This window comes from Anopheles darlingi, chromosome X, assembly GCF_943734745.1.
Source record: "Anopheles darlingi chromosome X, idAnoDarlMG_H_01, whole genome shotgun sequence".
NCBI classification, from domain to species: Eukaryota; Metazoa; Arthropoda; class Insecta; order Diptera; family Culicidae; genus Anopheles; species Anopheles darlingi.
Genome location: NC_064873.1, coordinates 9454737 through 9475942, shown reverse-complemented (window position 1 = coordinate 9475942; position 21206 = coordinate 9454737). Strand labels below are relative to the sequence as shown.

The following is a 21206-nucleotide window of genomic DNA, read 5'->3' as shown; positions in this document are numbered from 1 at the left end:
ACCACGCACGTGCCGCCATTCTGGGAAAACCAAAAAAAAACAGAGTAGTGCATGATCGAGCGTGCGCCTTCATCAGTAGTTCTAGTAGGCGCAAGATCCCTCTTTTTTACCTGGCAGGGTGCACTAGCGCAGCCGGTTGGCTCGGGGGCACAGCCTAAGCTACCGTAACCGGATCCGGTGTAGCCTGGCAAGCAGACGCAACCCGGCACAGTGCCACTGTCAACGCAGCGTGCCATCGGATGGCACTGGCCGGGAATACAGTGGGGTAGGGCTTGGGCTACGCACGTTCTACCATCACCTGCATAGCCCGCCGGGCAGCTACCACAGCGAAAAGAACCCTACAACAACAATGAAACACAAATCAAATATTAACAATCGAAATCGGAATTCCCCCGGACATGGACTCATGTAGTACACGTTACCCTGGTGTTGATGCAGGCCACCGAAGGGGCCGTGCTGCAGCCGCCATTGTCAGTGACGCACTCATCGATGTCGGTACAGTAGAACCCAGTGCCGGTATAGCCGGCCGGGCACGGACCGCAGGTGAACGAACCCGGCAAATTGATGCAACGTACCGGTTCGGCATCCTGCCAGCAGTGGGCTCCCGGACCGTCACCACACTCATCCACATCTACCGTACAGGCCGGTGTCAGCCCGTTCGTCTTCCAGCCCGGTTCGCACGCACACCGATAGCCACCGTCCCGCGACTGTACGCAAATACCATTACCGCACAGTTCGGCCCCGGCCATCGCACAGTCCTGCGTGCGTGCTACGCAATGGATACCGCGCCAACCGTCGGCACAGAGACAGGAGTATCCACCCGGTCGGTTCTGGCACGTAGCACCGTTCTGGCAGCCGAGCTCGGTACCGGCGAGCTGGGCACACTCGTTTACGTCCTTCGCACACGTTCGGCCCTGCCAGCCGCTTCGGCACAGGCACTGGAAGGAGTTGTACAAGCGGGTACATACAGGTGCCACCGTTCTGGCACGGTCCGCTGGCACAGTGATCGGTTCGTATGCGCTCCTTCAGGGCCCCCAGCCACACTTCGACTACCATTACGTCCCGTGTAAGCGTGCCAATGCGTTGAACCATCCGCGTTGCGTTGTGTGCCGTTGAGCTGCCGAAGGAACAATGAAATGCACAAATTGTTTACCCGGTCGGTCGGTCGGTCGTACCGGTGCCTCCAGCTCCACCAACCCTCCAGCCCTCTACCACAGCCACTTACTCCAGCTCCAGGTCCGCCAATCGCGCGAGCAGCCCAAACGGACCAGTGATGTAGGTAGTCAGCAGTTGCAGCTGTTCCTGGTGCTTCAACATCTCACCATTGTCGGGAGGCGACGATCGAGGGCTTTCGGTTGGTGACATTTTCGCGATCGTTTGCAGCATCTGGTGTAGATTGTGACTTCCAACGTTTACGTATCCAGCTCCTTGCATCGAAAACGTTATATTTTTGCCCATCGCCGGCTCAAAGATTATGTGACCGTTGGATGCGTAGATTTTGGCTCTGTAAGGTGCAGAGAGAGAAAGAAGGAGAGAGAGAAGGAGAGAGAGAGAGAAAGAGAGAGAGAGAGAGAGAGAGAGAGAGAGAGAGAGAGAGAGGGAAAAGCTATGAAAAGTGTTCTAGCAATGATTATATTACACTAAGCTAGCAAGGTTGATGTTGCCGCACATATTATAGAAGAGAATTAATGCTGAGCTACTTTTGGAGTTCCGTCCAAATGCGACGATACGTATCGGCACCACTTACTGCTCTTCCAGTCCGGCGGTCACGTGTTCGAGCGGGTGGACGACCAACAGGAGCAGGAGTGTGAGCCACATTTTGGCATCAAGCTACCCAAAATGCGCTCCCTAGCATTCTTTTTGCCACCGGTTACTCTTCTCCCGCTACTACACGTCCAGCTCATCCGTTTCCCAACACTTAACACTCAACGCGCACCAACTAAGCTAAGCATATGGCCGAGGTTCCTTTTTATAGCACCCCTCTGGATCGGCTGGGCAAATGGGTTGATAGTAGACCTATCAGCAGCAGCATGAAACCGATACTCACCCAACGGGAGGAGGCGGATCGGCAAATGGATCATTTACATGCCACCGCGCTGGTCGTCATAACTGACGCACATCTTCCGGTCTAGCCAAAGGATTCTAAGAAAAATTGGCCGCCCCACATGAGCCGTCGCATTTTACAGCAGTTTCCGGGGGAGGGAGGAAGGTAAACACTATGTGCAACGAGTGGTGCGATAGCGAAAGATCATTTTGCGTTCGGAGTAATCCTAATAGGTTTCCAGTCAATCTTCGGGCGGTCCCCATCGCCAGATTCTTTCGACAGAAAACCGCTTGTTTCCTCCCGTATGACAAAAAGCGCACAAGATGGCTGGTTAATATTAAAACCGCATGTTTTCTGCGGCTGCGGCTACCAAGCTGCACCGGTTAAACATTAAGCCGGCCACACATAGGATGCGGCTCTTGCGACAGAGGTGGCAGCTGCGGTCGTGCACATTTACACCGCCGCCTCATTAGGCAAGACTACAGTGTTGATCAAGATTTGTTTCTTGTTAAGAGATTATGCCATCGCTTCTTTAGCAACGGCACGGACTTAAAACAACAATAATAGAAGTATTTCCTGCAGTAAAGTATCGTCAGGGCAGTCGAATGAGTAATTTTTTTTTTGCGTAAAAATACTTGTTGTTTTTTTAAATGTTTATCTATATTTTAGGATATTGCGTTACTCAGTTTGATCAATCATCGTTGAAATAATATGTAACAGGCAAAGACATGTTTATAAAGCCGCTAGAGAAAGTTTCGCACATATCATGAGTGCAAATGCAACCAATATATCGGAGTGGAATCGATCACTTAACTAGACTTAATAGCCACGTACAGCTAATTCGAAGGCACTTTTTGTTGAATGGTAATGGTTTAAGTTTAGAATTTAATCCATTCTCATAGCGTACGGAGCACCCTGGGGTGGTTGATTTTTGCGGAAAACACCGATAAAACGAGTCGGGAGTGCTGGGAAACGGAAATTATTTAAATCATCAACTCAAGCGCGCTTCAAAGTCAACCCGATCTCAATGCATGTCTTGTGCGCTCAAAAGCCCTCGCAGGACGAAAACTATCAACTGCTTTTGGCGCTCGATCCAGGCAAGATTGGCAAGATCGAAACACGCGAAGACGTGGTTTTAACACCGGAGTCCTCGGTGGAAATAGTAAGTCCGGAAACTTCAACAGGCTTTGAGAGGCTTTGGTACGAGATTCTGCGCTCAAAAGCCCTCGCAGGACGAAAACTATCAACGGCTTTTGGCGCTCGATCCAGGCAAGATTGGCAAGATCGAAACACGCGAAGACGTGGTTTTAACACCGGAGTCCTCGGTGGAAATAGTAAGTCCGGAAACTTCAACAGGCTTTGATTGAGATTCTGGTAAGAAATTGATTTAGAAATCGCTGGACAGAGTATGTGGTTTCTTTTAATTTATGTTTAATTGTTTAATTTAACTATTTCATGCGTCATCCAATCGCAGCGCGAAAAGCTCCGGACACATCAAAATGAGTGAGGAACGAAATGTCTTAATGCAAGAAATGGACATCGACGAAAACGTATCCATGTACGAAAACCTACAACCGGAAGATGACAACGATCCGCCAATGACGGTGTCCTCTGACGAGGACACTCCGCTTCAGATTCCTATAGCGTACGATTCATTTTCGTATGCTCTCTTCCAAAATTCCTTTCCGAATCTTGAGGAAAGGATTCGGTCAGAAAACGGTGAGGAAAGTGTTTGGTCAGTTTTGGGCCGTAATCCACCACCAGCGGTATCACCACCAGCTACAGCAGAGGCAGCACCAGCGGTAGTAACAGCAGCTACAGCAGAGGCAGCAGCAGCACCGGCAGCAAGTGTATCTGCTGCTCCGCCACCGGTACCGACGTGCCCAGTATGTTATGACCCGCTGGCGGCAAAGGAACTATCTACGACACAATGTGGCCATGTATTTTGTCATGAGTGCATTACGAGAGAGATTGCGATATCTCAAAAGTGTCCCCTATGCCAGGCAAATTGTAATCGACTTTTTCGAGTTTATGTCGAGTGAGAAACTTGAACGCTTTCTTATTATTATTATTCTTTATTATTAATTTTTTTTGTTAAAAGAGGTTGAGCACAAGAAAGGATTCTAAATCCTTGTACATGCATCGGAAGGCCTTTCCCATTTTCAATTTTTCTATTTTCAATTTTTGTTCATGTTTTTTTTTGTACCAAAAAGAATTCCAAATCCTTCTGGAAGCCATATGGCAATGAATACTAAATACTACTTCTATTACACTACTAACTCAGTTTGAAATGCAAAAGGGAGCCCGAGATTGCTTCGAAATGTACATTTGAAAGTGCCATTTGAAATATGTAAAACATTTTTGTGATATTGAATAAACATTTATCCTATATTATCCATATATTTATAGACAGCGTGTTATGTATTTTAATTCGTCGTTTTCGTGTGTAGGAACGAAAGAATTGATGGAGGAGCGCCAGTTCTTGAAGGAACGTTCAAGGACGTTGACACTGCACCGCAGCCACAGCCGCACTCGAATACTCTGAGAGTAATCTAAACGATCGCGCAAAATAGTTAATGAAATGGTTGATTTAGATCCCGTTGACTACTGTTGCCAATAGTTGAAGTCATAGCCAATACGTTGCTTGCTTAGTTGCTGCGTGGCGAGTAAAGGTAGAGAACAAGCCAAGTATCTTAGCAGTTGCTTCGTTCGCATTCTCAACGGGGCCCTTGGGAGGTTCATGCAAGTTGGTTTTCTCTGTTACTTATCGAAAATACCCCGGACATCTATAATTCCGCTGGACGATAGATGAACCGTAAAATTATCGCTTATCAATGGGGTGCTGCTGCTGCTACTATTTCTGTGTGCATACACTTTTTTCTAGTACACTTTTATGTGAAGCGAAGCAGAGAGAGAAAAAGAGGATGAGAGAGGATGAGCCCGTGCAGCCCACCGGAGAGGTATCCTGCGATTAGTGGCTCGACGACGGCAACGGACACCAGGTGAACTGTGTATTTATCGACAGTAAACATATTTTTATTTTATTCAATCTACCCTAGAGGTTGTGAAACATGCTAGCAAAGTGATCCTCGGTCGGCTGTTCGTTTCCAGCATCCCTTGCATTGCGATTGCATTGGCGGAATGTGATGCGAGACGTGATGGCGAGATGCGCGGTTCAGGCCGCGTAAGAAAAGAAAAAGAAAAGCGTAAGGGAAACGGTTGAAGCCAATCTCCCGCGCTTCTCCCGGCTTAGAGAAAGTATTTAGTGCTACAGGTGTTCGGACAAGGGCGGGGTGGCACTAGGTTACCACCGATCGGGAGCCACTCGTCGGAACCATCACAGCAATCACAGACACCATCGTTAACCCAGCCGCTTGGTATCGATCGGTCCCTCCCCCGGCCCGTCCGATGGCGCTTCTGGAAGCGACAGTAAAATCGCCCCTCGACGCACGCATTTGTGCTCGGTTCGTCGCTGCCGTCCTCCGGGCAGTCACAGTAATCGTCGTTCACTCGGTCCCAGCTCAGCTCACGGCCGGTCTGCAAACACCGGAATGAAGCTCGGGACACGGACGCAGGCTCCGTGTAGTGATCCAGATCTCGCAGCCGGATGCCACTGTAAGAACGGAAGGAAATGTGTTCTCGATGTATGGTGGTCGGCGCGCAAGGGAGGGGTGCGATGTCACTTACCGCAGGATCATACGCTCGTGGTTCCCGATCCGTTCGACGTAGGCGTACTGGTGCTGCCCGGTGTCCGAATTACTACTGCCGTGTAGCCCCCCGTTCGCCGCCAACGGTGTTGCTGATGGTGGGCTGCCGCCGTCCGCTCCCAGTTCTGCCGAAGCAACGGGATTATTACTATTTGCGTGGAGCGGGGGCCGCATCTGGGCGGCCAGCAAGGCCGACCCCGATGACCCCGACGACGACAACGACAACGACAACGACGACGACGATGGCAGAAACTGACTGATGTAGACCAGCTGGTAGACGAAGAACAGGATACCCAGTCCGAGCACACCGATCAGCGTGAGCTTGAGCTTCTGCTTGTAGAACGGTTTATAGTATATGTTGTCGCGCTTAACCCACGTTTTGCGCATCCTGCCGAAAGTGGCCGCATCCGGGACTTTGTGGCCGCACAGACGGGTCTACACGAGCAGCACGGTGAAACGTTTGTTTTGGTTCGATGTGGCTCCACCTGCCCCCGGCTCGACGAGCATTGGCCGTCCGGCTCGAGGAGCACGCTGGGAAAGCGGATCTCGACGCGGGTCCCGACCGGTAGACTGATCCGATACTCACAGACCCGGTGCTGGTCGTCGTCGTCGTCGTCGGTTTGTGCGGTGGTGACCTGTCGTGAGCTGTCGATGGTACCTACCAGCTGCGTCAGGATGCCCCCACAGTCCGCTTGGACCACAGTATACCGTATACTGAAGCTCACGTCGTGATTGGGGGCGTCGCTGTGAAAGTAGAGCGTGGCCCCGCTACCGGCCGTTGTCAGCGACGTTGCACTGGAATGTGATACGGTTTGGCCGCAGTAGTTCGCCAGCACCGTACCCTTGTCCTCATCGATCCCTTCGGTAAGCCGCACGAAGTGTCGGTCGCAATCGGCATCTGGCATCAGTAGCCGGACGAAGGTAAACTGTAGCCGACGGCCCGGTTCCGTCTGTAGCTGCCATTTGCAGGCCCAGTGTCCCGGGATGGTCTCCTGGCGGTGTCGGTCATCCGGGTCTGGCCACTGTAGTGTGCCGTGATCCTGAACCGTCATCCTACCGCCACACACCGGTTCAACGCTCTCCCAGTGCAGCCGGAAGCCAATGTATGGGCTAACGATTTGCGAATGGTACCAGATGTACAGCGTGCTGGAGGTGGATGTGAGGTGACCGTCGCCGTTCGGCAGCTCGCTACCACAGTACCGACCAATCGTCGGTGCTGCCGCCGAGTGTCCATCGTGAATCTGCAACCACTCGTTCCTGCACCCTCCACCGACCATCTCAAACTCGCTGAAGGTGACATGCAAGGTAAACGTTTCGTTGGTTCTGATCAACCAGGCGCACCGGATGGGTCGGGCGGGTGCCATTTCTTCTCCGATTAGATCCGGATAGTGGAGGTCGCCAGCGAGCTGATACCGTTCGCCATCGCATGCCTGCACCGGCGTCTGACAGTGGAGACCGGTGTAGCCGGGCGGACAGCGGCATACCAGCCGGTGGCGATTGTGCTGGTGGCCCCATCGGTCACAGGTGCCACCATTCTGGCAGGGGTTCGAGTCACAGGGCGAAGAGACGGTAGCGCAGTGCGGTGGGTCCGTTCCGGCTGGACAAAGGCAGCGGTAGCTCGTTTCGTTCGTCACCACGCACGTGCCGCCATTCTGGGAAAACCAAAAAAAAACAGAGTAGTGCATGATCGAGCGTGCGCCTTCATCAGTAGTTCTAGTAGGCGCAAGATCCCTCTTTTTTACCTGGCAGGGTGCACTAGCGCAGCCGGTTGGCTCGGGGGCACAGCCTAAGCTACCGTAACCGGATCCGGTGTAGCCTGGCAAGCAGACGCAACCCGGCACAGTGCCACTGTCAACGCAGCGTGCCATCGGATGGCACTGGCCGGGAATACAGTGGGGTAGGGCTTGGGCTACGCACGTTCTACCATCACCTGCATAGCCCGCCGGGCAGCTACCACAGCGAAAAGAACCCTACAACAACAATGAAACACAAATCAAATATTAACAATCGAAATCGGAATTCCCCCGGACATGGACTCATGTAGTACACGTTACCCTGGTGTTGATGCAGGCCACCGAAGGGGCCGTGCTGCAGCCGCCATTGTCGGTGTCGCACTCATCGATGTCGGTACAGTAGAACCCAGTGCCGGTATAGCCGGCCGGGCACGGACCGCAGGTGAACGAACCCGGCAAATTGATGCAACGTACCGGTTCGGCATCCTGCCAGCAGTGGGCTCCCGGACCGTCACCACACTCATCCACATCTACCGTACAGGCCGGTGTCAGCCCGTTCGTCTTCCAGCCCGGTTCGCACGCACACCGATAGCCACCGTCCCGCGACTGTACGCAAATACCATTACCGCACAGTTCGGCCCCGGCCATCGCACAGTCCTGCGTGCGTGCTACGCAATGGATACCGCGCCAACCGTCGGCACAGAGACAGGAGTATCCACCCGGTCGGTTCTGGCACGTAGCACCGTTCTGGCAGCCGAGCTCGGTACCGGCGAGCTGGGCACACTCGTTTACGTCCTTCGCACACGTTCGGCCCTGCCAGCCGCTTCGGCACAGGCACTGGAAGGAGTTGTACAAGCGGATACATACAGGTGCCACCGTTCTGGCACGGTCCGCTGGCACAGTGATCGGTTCGTATGCGCTCCTTCAGGGCCCCCAGCCACACTTCGACTACCATTACGTCCCGTGTAAGCGTGCCAATGCGTTGAACCATCCGCGTTGCGTTGTGTGCCGTTGAGCTGCCGAAGGAACAATGAAATGCACAAATTGTTTACCCGGTCGGTCGGTCGGTCGTACCGGTGCCTCCAGCTCCACCAACCCTCCAGCCCTCTACCACAGCCACTTACTCCAGCTCCAGGTCCGCCAATCGCGCGAGCAGCCCAAACGGACCAGTGATGTAGGTGGTCAGCAGTTGCAGCTGTTCCTGGTGCTTCACCATCTCACCATTGTCGGGAGGCGACGATCGAGGGCTTTCGGTTGGTGACATTTTCGCGATCGTTTGCAGCATCTGGTGTAGATTGTGACTTCCAACGTTTACGTATCCAGCTCCTTGCATCGAAAACGTTATATTTTTGCCCATCGCCGGCTCAAAGATAATGTGACCGTTGGATGCGTAGATTTTGGCTCTGTAAGGTGCAAAGAGAGAAAGAAGGAGAGAGAGAAGGAGAGAGAGAGAGAAAGAGAGAGAGAGAGAGAGAGAGAGAGAGAGAGAGGGAAAAGCTATGAAAAGTGTTCTAGCAATGATTATATTACACTAAGCTAGCAAGGTTGATGTTGCCGCACATATTATAGAAGAGAATTAATGCTGAGCTACTTTTGGAGTTCCGTCCAAATGCGACGATACGTATCGGCACCACTTACTGCTCTTCCAGTCCGGCGGTCACGTGTTCGAGCGGGTGGACGACCAACAGGAGCAGGAGTGTGAGCCACATTTTGGCATCAAGCTACCCAAAATGCGCTCCCTAGCATTCTTTTTGCCACCGGTTACTCTTCTCCCGCTACTACACGTCCAGCTCATCCGTTTCCCAACACTTAACACTCAACGCGCACCAACTAAGCTAAGCATATGGCCGAGGTTCCTTTTTATAGCACCCCTCTGGATCGGCTGGGCAAATGGGTTGATAGTAGACCTATCAGCAGCAGCATGAAACCGATACTCACCCAACGGGAGGAGGCGGATCGGCAAATGGATCATTTTCATGTCACCGCGCTGGTCGTCATAACTGACGCACATCTTTCCGGTCTAGCCAAAGGATTTTAAGAAAAATTGGCCGCCCCACATGAGCCGTCGCATTTTACAGCAGTTTCCGGGGGAGGGAGGAAGGTAAACACTATGTGCAACGAGTGGTGCGATAGCGAAAGATCATTTTGCGTTCGGAGTAATCCTAATAGGTTTCCAGTCAATCTTCGGGCGGTCCCCATCGCCAGATTCTTTCGACAGAAAACCGCTTGTTTCCTCCCGTATGACAAAAAGCGCACAAGATGGCTGGTTAATATTAAAACCGCATGTTTTCTGCGGCTGCGGCTACCAAGCTGCACCGGTTAAACATTAAGCCGGCCACACACAGGATGCGGCTCTTGCGACAGAGGTGGCAGCTGCGGTCGTGCACATTTACACCGCCGCCTCATTAGGCAAGACTACAGTGTTGATCAAGATTTGTTTCTTGTTAGAGATTATGCCATCGCTTCTTTAGCAACGGCACGGACTTAAAACAACAATAATAGAAGTATTTCCTGCAGTAAAGTATCGTCAGGGCAGTCGAATGAGTAATTTTTTTTTTGCGTAAAAATACTTCTGTTGTTTTTTTAAATGTTTATCTATATTTTAGGATATTGCGTTACTCAGTTTGATCAATCATCGTTGAAATAATATGTAACAGGCAAAGACATGTTTATAAAGCCGCTAGAGAAAGTTTCGCACATATCATGAGTGCAAATGCAACCAGTATATCGGAGTGGAATCGATCACTTAACTAGACTTAATAGCCACGTACAGCTAATTCGAAGGCACCTTTTGTTGAATGTTAATGGTTTAAGTTTAGAATTTAATCCATTCTCATAGCGTACGGAGCACCCTGGGGTGATTGATTTTTGCGGAAAACACCGATAAAACGAGTCGGGAGTGCTGGGAAACGGAAATTATTTAAATCATCAACTCAAGCGCGCTTCAAAGTCAACCCGATCTCAATGCATGTCTTGTGCGCTCAAAAGCCCTCGCAGGACGAAAACTATCAACGGCTTTTGGCGCTCGATCCAGGCAAGATTGGCAAGATCGAAACACGCGAAGACGTGGTTTTAACACCGGAGTCCTCGGTGGAAATAGTAAGTCCGGAAACTTCAACAGGCTTTGAGAGGTACGAGATTCTGGTAAGAAATTGATTTAGAAATCGCTGGACAGAATATGTGGTTTCTTTTAATTTATGTTTAATTGTTTAATTTAACTATTTCATGCGTCATCCAATCGCAGCACGAAAAGCTCCGAACATATCAAAATGAGTGATGAACTAAATGTCTTAATGCAAGAAATGGACATCGACGAAGACGTATCCATGTACGAAAACCTACAACCGGAAGATGACAACGATCCGCCAATGACGGTGTCCTCTGACGAGGACACTCCGCTTCAGATACCTATAGAGTACGATTCATTTTCGTATGCTCTCTTCCAAAATTCCTTTCCGAATCTTGACGAAAGGATTCGGTCAGAAAACGGTGAGGAAAGTGTTTGGTTCGGCCGTTATCCACCACCAGCGGTAGTACCACCAGCTACAGCAGAGGCAGCACCAGCGGTAGCAACATCAGCTACAGCAGAGGCAGCAGCAGCGCCGGCAGCAAGTGTATCTGCTGCTCCGCCACCGGTACCGACGTGCCCAGTATGTTATGACCCGCTGGCGGCAAAGGAACTATCTACGACACAATGTGGCCATGTATTTTGTCATGAGTGCATTACGAGAGAGATTGCGATATCTCAAAAGTGTCCCCTATGCCAGGCAAATTGTAATCAACTTTTTCGAGTTTATTTCGAGTGAGAAATTTGAACGCTTTCTTATTATTATTATTCTTTATTATTATTTTTTTTTTGTTAAAAGAGGTTGAGCACAAGAAAGGATTCTAAATCCTTGTACATGCATCGGAAGGCCTTTCCCATTTTCAATTTTTCTATTTTCAATTTTTGTTCATGTTTTTTTTTTGTACCAAAAAGAATTCCAAATCCTTCTGGAAGCCATATGGCAATGAATACTAAATACTACTTCTATTACACTACTAACTCAGTTTGAAATGCAAAAGGGAGCCCGAGATTGCTTCGAAATGTACATTTGAAAGTGCCATTTGAAATATGTAAAACATTTTTGTGATATTGAATAAACATTTATCCTATATTATCCATATATTTATAGACAGCGTGTTATGTATTTTAATTCGTCGTTTTCGTGTGTAGGAACGAAAGAATTGATGGAGGAGCGCCAGTTCTTGAAGGAACGTTCAAGGACGTTGACACTGCACCGCAGCCACAGCCGCACTCGAATACTCTGAGAGTAATCTAAACGATCGCGCAAAATAGTTAATGAAATGGTTGATTTAGATCCCGTTGACTACTGTTGCCAATAGTTGAAGTCATAGCCAATACGTTGCTTGCTTAGTTGCTGCGTGGCGAGTAAAGGTAGAGAACAAGCCAAGTATCTTAGCAGTTGCTTCGTTCGCATTCTCAACGGGGCCCTTGGAAGGTTCATGCAAGTTGGCTTTCTCTGTTACTTATCGAAAATACCCCGGACATCTATAATTCCGCTGGACGATAGATGAACCGTAAAATTATCGCTTATCAATGGGGTGCTGTTGCTGCTACTATTTCTGTGTGCATACACTTTTTTCTAGTACACTTTTATGTGAAGCGAAGCAGAGAGAGAAAAAGAGGATGAGAGAGGATGAGCCCGTGCAGCCCACCGGAGAGGTATCCTGCGATTAGTGGCTCGACGACGGCAACGGACACCAGGTGAACTGTGTATTTATCGACAGTAAACATATTTTTATTTTATTCAATCTACCCTAGAGGTTGTGAAACATGCTAGCAAAGTGATCCTCGGTCGGCTGTTCGTTTCCAGCATCCCTTGCATTGCGATTGCATTGGCGGAATGTGATGCGAGACGTGATGGCGAGATGCGCGGTTCAGGCCGCGTAAGAAAAGAAAAAGAAAAGCGTAAGGGAAACGGTTCTCCCGCGCTTCTCCCGGCTTAGAGAAAGTATTTAGTGCTACAGGTGTTCGGACAAGGGCGGGGTGGCACTAGGTTACCACCGATCGGGAGCCACTCGTCGGAACCATCACAGCAATCACAGACACCATCGTTAACCCAGCCGCTTGGTATCGATCGGTCCCTCCCCCGGCCCGTCCGATGGCGCTTCTGGAAGCGACAGTAAAATCGCCCCTCGACGCACGCATTTGTGCTCGGTTCGTCGCTGCCGTCCTCCGGGGAGTCACAGTAATCGTCGTTCACTCGGTCCCAGCTCAGCTCACGGCCGGTCTGCAAACACCGGAATGAAGCTCGGGACACGGACGCAGGCTCCGTGTAGTGATCCAGATCTCGCAGCCGGATGCCACTGTAAGAACGGAAGGAAATGTGTTCTCGATGTATGGTGGTCGGCGCGCAAGGGAGGGGTGCGATGTCACTTACCGCAGGATCATACGCTCGTGGTTCCCGATCCGTTCGACGTAGGCGTACTGGTGCTGCCCGGTGTCCGAATTACTACTGCCGTGTAGCCCCCCGTTCGCCGCCAACGGTGTTGCTGATGGTGGGCTGCCGCCGTCCGCTCCCAGTTCTGCCGAAGCAACGGGATTATTACTATTTGCGTGGAGCGGGGGCCGCATCTGGGCGGCCAGCAAGGCCGACCCCGATGACCCCTACGACGACAACGACAACGACGACGACGATAGCAGAAACTGACTGATGTAGACCAGCTGGTAGACGAAGAACAGGATACCCAGTCCGAGCACACCGATCAGCGTGAGCTTGAGCTTCTGCTTGTAGAACGGTTTATAGTATATGTTGTCGCGCTTAACCCACGTTTTGCGCATCCTGCCGAAAGTGGCCGCATCCGGGACTTTGTGGCCGCACAGACGGGTCTACACGAGCAGCACGGTGAAACGTTTGTTTTGGTTCGATGTGGCTCCACCTGCCCCCGGCTCGACGAGCATTGGCCGTCCGGCTCGAGGAGCACGCTGGGAAAGCGGATCTCGACGCGGGTCCCGACCGGTAGACTGATCCGATACTCACAGACCCGGTGCTGGTCGTCGTCGTCGTCGTCGGTTTGTGCGGTGGTGACCTGTCGTGAGCTGTCGATGGTACCTACCAGCTGCGTCAGGATGCCCCCACAGTCCGCTTGGACCACAGTATACCGTATACTGAAGCTCACGTCGTGATTGGGGGCGTCGCTGTGAAAGTAGAGCGTGGCCCCGCTACCGGCCGTTGTCAGCGACGTTGCACTGGAATGTGATACGGTTTGGCCGCAGTAGTTCGCCAGCACCGTACCCTTGTCCTCATCGATCCCTTCGGTAAGCCGCACGAAGTGTCGGTCGCAATCGGCATCTGGCATCAGTAGCCGGACGAAGGTAAACTGTAGCCGACGGCCCGGTTCCGTCTGTAGCTGCCATTTGCAGGCCCAGTGTCCCGGGATGGTCTCCTGGCGGTGTCGGTCATCCGGGTCTGGCCACTGTAGTGTGCCGTGATCCTGAACCGTCATCCTACCGCCACACACCGGTTCAACGCTCTCCCAGTGCAGCCGGAAGCCAATGTATGGGCTAACGATTTGCGAATGGTACCAGATGTACAGCGTGCTGGAGGTGGATGTGAGGTGACCGTCGCCGTTCGGCAGCTCGCTACCACAGTACCGACCAATCGTCGGTGCTGCCGCCGAGTGTCCATCGTGAATCTGCAACCACTCGTTCCTGCACCCTCCACCGACCATCTCAAACTCGCTGAAGGTGACATGCAAGGTAAACGTTTCGTTGGTTCTGATCAACCAGGCGCACCGGATGGGTCGGGCGGGTGCCATTTCTTCTCCGATTAGATCCGGATAGTGGAGGTCGCCAGCGAGCTGATACCGTTCGCCATCGCATGCCTGCACCGGCGTCTGACAGTGGAGACCGGTGTAGCCGGGCGGACAGCGGCATACCAGCCGGTGGCGATTGTGCTGGTGGCCCCATCGGTCACAGGTGCCACCATTCTGGCAGGGGTTCGAGTCACAGGGCGAAGAGACGGTAGCGCAGTGCGGTGGGTCCGTTCCGGCTGGACAAAGGCAGCGGTAGCTCGTTTCGTTCGTCACCACGCACGTGCCGCCATTCTGGGAAAACCAAAAAAAAACAGAGTAGTGCATGATCGAGCGTGCGCCTTCATCAGTAGTTCTAGTAGGCGCAAGATCCCTCTTTTTTACCTGGCAGGGTGCACTAGCGCAGCCGGTTGGCTCGGGGGCACAGCCTAAGCTACCGTAACCGGATCCGGTGTAGCCTGGCAAGCAGACGCAACCCGGCACAGTGCCACTGTCAACGCAGCGTGCCATCGGATGGCACTGGCCGGGAATACAGTGGGGTAGGGCTTGGGCTACGCACGTTCTACCATCACCTGCATAGCCCGCCGGGCAGCTACCACAGCGAAAAGAACCCTACAACAACAATGAAACACAAATCAAATATTAACAATCGAAATCGGAATTCCCCCGGACATGGACTCATGTAGTACACGTTACCCTGGTGTTGATGCAGGCCACCGAAGGGGCCGTGCTGCAGCCGCCATTGTCGGTGTCGCACTCATCGATGTCGGTACAGTAGAACCCAGTGCCGGTATAGCCGGCCGGGCACGGACCGCAGGTGAACGAACCCGGCAAATTGATGCAACGTACCGGTTCGGCATCCTGCCAGCAGTGGGCTCCCGGACCGTCACCACACTCATCCACATCTACCGTACAGGCCGGTGTCAGCCCGTTCGTCTTCCAGCCCGGTTCGCACGCACACCGATAGCCACCGTCCCGCGACTGTACGCAAATACCATTACCGCACAGTTCGGCCCCGGCCATCGCACAGTCCTGCGTGCGTGCTACGCAATGGATACCGCGCCAACCGTCGGCACAGAGACAGGAGTATCCACCCGGTCGGTTCTGGCACGTAGCACCGTTCTGGCAGCCGAGCTCGGTACCGGCGAGCTGGGCACACTCGTTTACGTCCTTCGCACACGTTCGGCCCTGCCAGCCGCTTCGGCACAGGCACTGGAAGGAGTTGTACAAGCGGATACATACAGGTGCCACCGTTCTGGCACGGTCCGCTGGCACAGTGATCGGTTCGTATGCGCTCCTTCAGGGCCCCCAGCCACACTTCGACTACCATTACGTCCCGTGTAAGCGTGCCAATGCGTTGAACCATCCGCGTTGCGTTGTGTGCCGTTGAGCTGCCGAAGGAACAATGAAATGCACAAATTGTTTACCCGGTCGGTCGGTCGGTCGTACCGGTGCCTCCAGCTCCACCAACCCTCCAGCCCTCTACCACAGCCACTTACTCCAGCTCCAGGTCCGCCAATCGCGCGAGCAGCCCAAACGGACCAGTGATGTAGGTGGTCAGCAGTTGCAGCTGTTCCTGGTGCTTCACCATCTCACCATTGTCGGGAGGCGACGATCGAGGGCTTTCGGTTGGTGACATTTTCGCGATCGTTTGCAGCATCTGGTGTAGATTGTGACTTCCAACGTTTACGTATCCAGCTCCTTGCATCGAAAACGTTATATTTTTGCCCATCGCCGGCTCAAAGATAATGTGACCGTTGGATGCGTAGATTTTGGCTCTGTAAGGTGCAAAGAGAGAAAGAAGGAGAGAGAGAAGGAGAGAGAGAGAGAAAGAGAGAGAGAGAGAGAGAGAGAGAGAGAGAGAGAGAGGGAAAAGCTATGAAAAGTGTTCTAGCAATGATTATATTACACTAAGCTAGCAAGGTTGATGTTGCCGCACATATTATAGAAGAGAATTAATGCTGAGCTACTTTTGGAGTTCCGTCCAAATGCGACGATACGTATCGGCACCACTTACTGCTCTTCCAGTCCGGCGGTCACGTGTTCGAGCGGGTGGACGACCAACAGGAGCAGGAGTGTGAGCCACATTTTGGCATCAAGCTACCCAAAATGCGCTCCCTAGCATTCTTTTTGCCACCGGTTACTCTTCTCCCGCTACTACACGTCCAGCTCATCCGTTTCCCAACACTTAACACTCAACGCGCACCAACTAAGCTAAGCATATGGCCGAGGTTCCTTTTTATAGCACCCCTCTGGATCGGCTGGGCAAATGGGTTGATAGTAGACCTATCAGCAGCAGCATGAAACCGATACTCACCCAACGGGAGGAGGCGGATCGGCAAATGGATCATTTTCATGTCACCGCGCTGGTCGTCATAACTGACGCACATCTTTCCGGTCTAGCCAAAGGATTTTAAGAAAAATTGGCCGCCCCACATGAGCCGTCGCATTTTACAGCAGTTTCCGGGGGAGGGAGGAAGGTAAACACTATGTGCAACGAGTGGTGCGATAGCGAAAGATCATTTTGCGTTCGGAGTAATCCTAATAGGTTTCCAGTCAATCTTCGGGCGGTCCCCATCGCCAGATTCTTTCGACAGAAAACCGCTTGTTTCCTCCCGTATGACAAAAAGCGCACAAGATGGCTGGTTAATATTAAAACCGCATGTTTTCTGCGGCTGCGGCTACCAAGCTGCACCGGTTAAACATTAAGCCGGCCACACACAGGATGCGGCTCTTGCGACAGAGGTGGCAGCTGCGGTCGTGCACATTTACACCGCCGCCTCATTAGGCAAGACTACAGTGTTGATCAAGATTTGTTTCTTGTTAGAGATTATGCCATCGCTTCTTTAGCAACGGCACGGACTTAAAACAACAATAATAGAAGTATTTCCTGCAGTAAAGTATCGTCAGGGCAGTCGAATGAGTAATTTTTTTTTTGCGTAAAAATACTTCTGTTGTTTTTTTAAATGTTTATCTATATTTTAGGATATTGCGTTACTCAGTTTGATCAATCATCGTTGAAATAATATGTAACAGGCAAAGACATGTTTATAAAGCCGCTAGAGAAAGTTTCGCACATATCATGAGTGCAAATGCAACCAGTATATCGGAGTGGAATCGATCACTTAACTAGACTTAATAGCCACGTACAGCTAATTCGAAGGCACCTTTTGTTGAATGTTAATGGTTTAAGTTTAGAATTTAATCCATTCTCATAGCGTACGGAGCACCCTGGGGTGATTGATTTTTGCGGAAAACACCGATAAAACGAGTCGGGAGTGCTGGGAAACGGAAATTATTTAAATCATCAACTCAAGCGCGCTTCAAAGTCAACCCGATCTCAATGCATGTCTTGTGCGCTCAAAAGCCCTCGCAGGACGAAAACTATCAACGGCTTTTGGCGCTCGATCCAGGCAAGATTGGCAAGATCGAAACACGCGAAGACGTGGTTTTAACACCGGAGTCCTCGGTGGAAATAGTAAGTCCGGAAACTTCAACAGGCTTTGAGAGGTACGAGATTCTGGTAAGAAATTGATTTAGAAATCGCTGGACAGAATATGTGGTTTCTTTTAATTTATGTTTAATTGTTTAATTTAACTATTTCATGCGTCATCCAATCGCAGCACGAAAAGCTCCGAACATATCAAAATGAGTGATGAACTAAATGTCTTAATGCAAGAAATGGACATCGACGAAGACGTATCCATGTACGAAAACCTACAACCGGAAGATGACAACGATCCGCCAATGACGGTGTCCTCTGACGAGGACACTCCGCTTCAGATACCTATAGAGTACGATTCATTTTCGTATGCTCTCTTCCAAAATTCCTTTCCGAATCTTGACGAAAGGATTCGGTCAGAAAACGGTGAGGAAAGTGTTTGGTTCGGCCGTTATCCACCACCAGCGGTAGTACCACCAGCTACAGCAGAGGCAGCACCAGCGGTAGCAACATCAGCTACAGCAGAGGCAGCAGCAGCGCCGGCAGCAAGTGTATCTGCTGCTCCGCCACCGGTACCGACGTGCCCAGTATGTTATGACCCGCTGGCGGCAAAGGAACTATCTACGACACAATGTGGCCATGTATTTTGTCATGAGTGCATTACGAGAGAGATTGCGATATCTCAAAAGTGTCCCCTATGCCAGGCAAATTGTAATCAACTTTTTCGAGTTTATTTCGAGTGAGAAATTTGAACGCTTTCTTATTATTATTATTCTTTATTATTATTTTTTTTTTGTTAAAAGAGGTTGAGCACAAGAAAGGATTCTAAATCCTTGTACATGCATCGGAAGGCCTTTCCCATTTTCAATTTTTCTATTTTCAATTTTTGTTCATGTTTTTTTTTTGTACCAAAAAGAATTCCAAATCCTTCTGGAAGCCATATGGCAATGAATACTAAATACTACTTCTATTACACTACTAACTCAGTTTGAAATGCAAAAGGGAGCCCGAGATTGCTTCGAAATGTACATTTGAAAGTGCCATTTGAAATATGTAAAACATTTTTGTGATATTGAATAAACATTTATCCTATATTATCCATATATTTATAGACAGCGTGTTATGTATTTTAATTCGTCGTTTTCGTGTGTAGGAACGAAAGAATTGATGGAGGAGCGCCAGTTCTTGAAGGAACGTTCAAGGACGTTGACACTGCACCGCAGCCACAGCCGCACTCGAATACTCTGAGAGTAATCTAAACGATCGCGCAAAATAGTTAATGAAATGGTTGATTTAGATCCCGTTGACTACTGTTGCCAATAGTTGAAGTCATAGCCAATACGTTGCTTGCTTAGTTGCTGCGTGGCGAGTAAAGGTAGAGAACAAGCCAAGTATCTTAGCAGTTGCTTCGTTCGCATTCTCAACGGGGCCCTTGGAAGGTTCATGCAAGTTGGCTTTCTCTGTTACTTATCGAAAATACCCCGGACATCTATAATTCCGCTGGACGATAGATGAACCGTAAAATTATCGCTTATCAATGGGGTGCTGTTGCTGCTACTATTTCTGTGTGCATACACTTTTTTCTAGTACACTTTTATGTGAAGCGAAGCAGAGAGAGAAAAAGAGGATGAGAGAGGATGAGCCCGTGCAGCCCACCGGAGAGGTATCCTGCGATTAGTGGCTCGACGACGGCAACGGACACCAGGTGAACTGTGTATTTATCGACAGTAAAAATATTTTTATTTTATTCAATCTACCCTAGAGGTTGTGAAACATGCTAGCAAAGTGATCCTCGGTCGGCTGTTCGTTTCCAGCATCCCTTGCATTGCGATTGCATTGGCGGAATGTGATGCGAGACGTGATGGCGAGATGCGCGGTTCAGGCCGCGTAAGAAAAGAAAAAGAAAAGCGTAAGGGAAACGGTTCTCCCGCGCTTCTCCCGGCTTAGAGAAAGTATTTAGTGCTACAGGTGTTCGGACAAGGGCGGGGTGGCACTAGGTTACCACCGATCGGGAGCCACTCGTCGGAACCATCACAGCAATCACAGACACCATCGTTAACCCAGCCGCTTGGTATCGATCGGTCCCTCCCCCGGCCCGTCCGATGGCGCTTCTGGAAGCGACAGTAAAATCGCCCCTCGACGCACGCATTTGTGCTCGGTTCGTCGCTGCCGTCCTCCGGGGAGTCACAGTAATCGTCGTTCACTCGGTCCCAGCTCAGCTCACGGCCGGTCTGCAAACACCGGAATGAAGCTCGGGACACGGACGCAGGCTCCGTGTAGTGATCCAGATCTCGCAGCCGGATGCCACTGTAAGAACGGAAGGAAATGTGTTCTCGATGTATGGTGGTCGGCGCGCAAGGGAGGGGTGCGATGTCACTTACCGCAGGATCATACGCTCGTGGTTCCCGATCCGTTCGACGTAGGCGTACTGGTGCTGCCCGGTGTCCGAATTACTACTGCCGTGTAGCCCCCCGTTCGCCGCCAACGGTGTTGCTGATGGTGGGCTGCCGCCGTCCGCTCCCAGTTCTGCCGAAGCAACGGGATTATTACTATTTGCGTGGAGCGGGGGCCGCATCTGGGCGGCCAGCAAGGCCGACCCCGATGACCCCTACGACGACAACGACAACGACGACGACGATAGCAGAAACTGACTGATGTAGACCAGCTGGTAGACGAAGAACAGGATACCCAGTCCGAGCACACCGATCAGCGTGAGCTTGAGCTTCTGCTTGTAGAACGGTTTATAGTATATGTTGTCGCGCTTAACCCACGTTTTGCGCATCCTGCCGAAAGTGGCCGCATCCGGGACTTTGTGGCCGCACAGACGGGTCTACACGAGCAGCACGGTGAAACGTTTGTTTTGGTTCGATGTGGCTCCACCTGCCCCCGGCTCGACGAGCATTGGCCGTCCGGCTCGAGGAGCACGCTGGGAAAGCGGATCTCGACGCGGGTCCCGACCGGTAGACTGATCCGATACTCACAGACCCGGTGCTGGTCGTCGTCGTCGTCGTCGGTTTGTGCGGTGGTGACCTGTCGTGAGCTGTCGATGGTACCTACCAGCTGCGTCAGGATGCCCCCACAGTCCGCTTGGACCACAGTATACCGTATACTGAAGCTCACGTCGTGATTGGGGGCGTCGCTGTGAAAGTAGAGCGTGGCCCCGCTACCGGCCGTTGTCAGCGACGTTGCACTGGAATGTGATACGGTTTGGCCGCAGTAGTTCGCCAGCACCGTACCCTTGTCCTCATCGATCCCTTCGGTAAGCCGCACGAAGTGTCGGTCGCAATCGGCATCTGGCATCAGTAGCCGGACGAAGGTAAACTGTAGCCGACGGCCCGGTTCCGTCTGTAGCTGCCATTTGCAGGCCCAGTGTCCCGGGATGGTCTCCTGGCGGTGTCGGTCATCCGGGTCTGGCCACTGTAGTGTGCCGTGATCCTGAACCGTCATCCTACCGCCACACACCG

The 21206-nt window shown here is 51.4% G+C and overlaps 3 protein-coding genes across 3 annotated transcripts; all 3 read right to left on the bottom strand.

The window, feature by feature from the left end:
* Nucleotides 1-5100: 5100 nt before the first annotated feature.
* On the bottom strand, nucleotides 5101-6224 carry LOC125950405 (uncharacterized). Its single transcript, XM_049678371.1, has one exon. It carries the CDS (start codon nucleotides 6136-6138, stop codon nucleotides 5728-5730), a length of 411 nt encoding a protein of 136 aa, XP_049534328.1. The 5' UTR covers nucleotides 6139-6224; the 3' UTR covers nucleotides 5101-5727.
* Nucleotides 6225-12738: 6514 nt separating this feature from the next.
* On the bottom strand, nucleotides 12739-13415 carry LOC125950431 (uncharacterized). The gene has a single exon (XM_049678423.1). It carries the CDS (start codon nucleotides 13327-13329, stop codon nucleotides 13156-13158), a length of 174 nt encoding a protein of 57 aa, XP_049534380.1. The 5' UTR covers nucleotides 13330-13415; the 3' UTR covers nucleotides 12739-13155.
* Nucleotides 13416-19933: 6518 nt separating this feature from the next.
* On the bottom strand, nucleotides 19934-20610 carry LOC125950440 (uncharacterized). The gene has a single exon (XM_049678436.1). It carries the CDS (start codon nucleotides 20522-20524, stop codon nucleotides 20351-20353), a length of 174 nt encoding a protein of 57 aa, XP_049534393.1. The 5' UTR covers nucleotides 20525-20610; the 3' UTR covers nucleotides 19934-20350.
* Between the last annotated feature and the right edge of the window lie 596 nt (nucleotides 20611-21206).

Bases quoted from the DNA above. Each gene is read 5' to 3' on its own strand.
- LOC125950405 (XM_049678371.1), bottom strand. From the start codon at position 6,138: ATGCGCAAAACGTGGGTTAAGCGCGACAACATATACTATAAACCGTTC.
- LOC125950431 (XM_049678423.1), bottom strand. From the start codon at position 13,329: ATGCGCAAAACGTGGGTTAAGCGCGACAACATATACTATAAACCGTTC.
- LOC125950440 (XM_049678436.1), bottom strand. From the start codon at position 20,524: ATGCGCAAAACGTGGGTTAAGCGCGACAACATATACTATAAACCGTTC.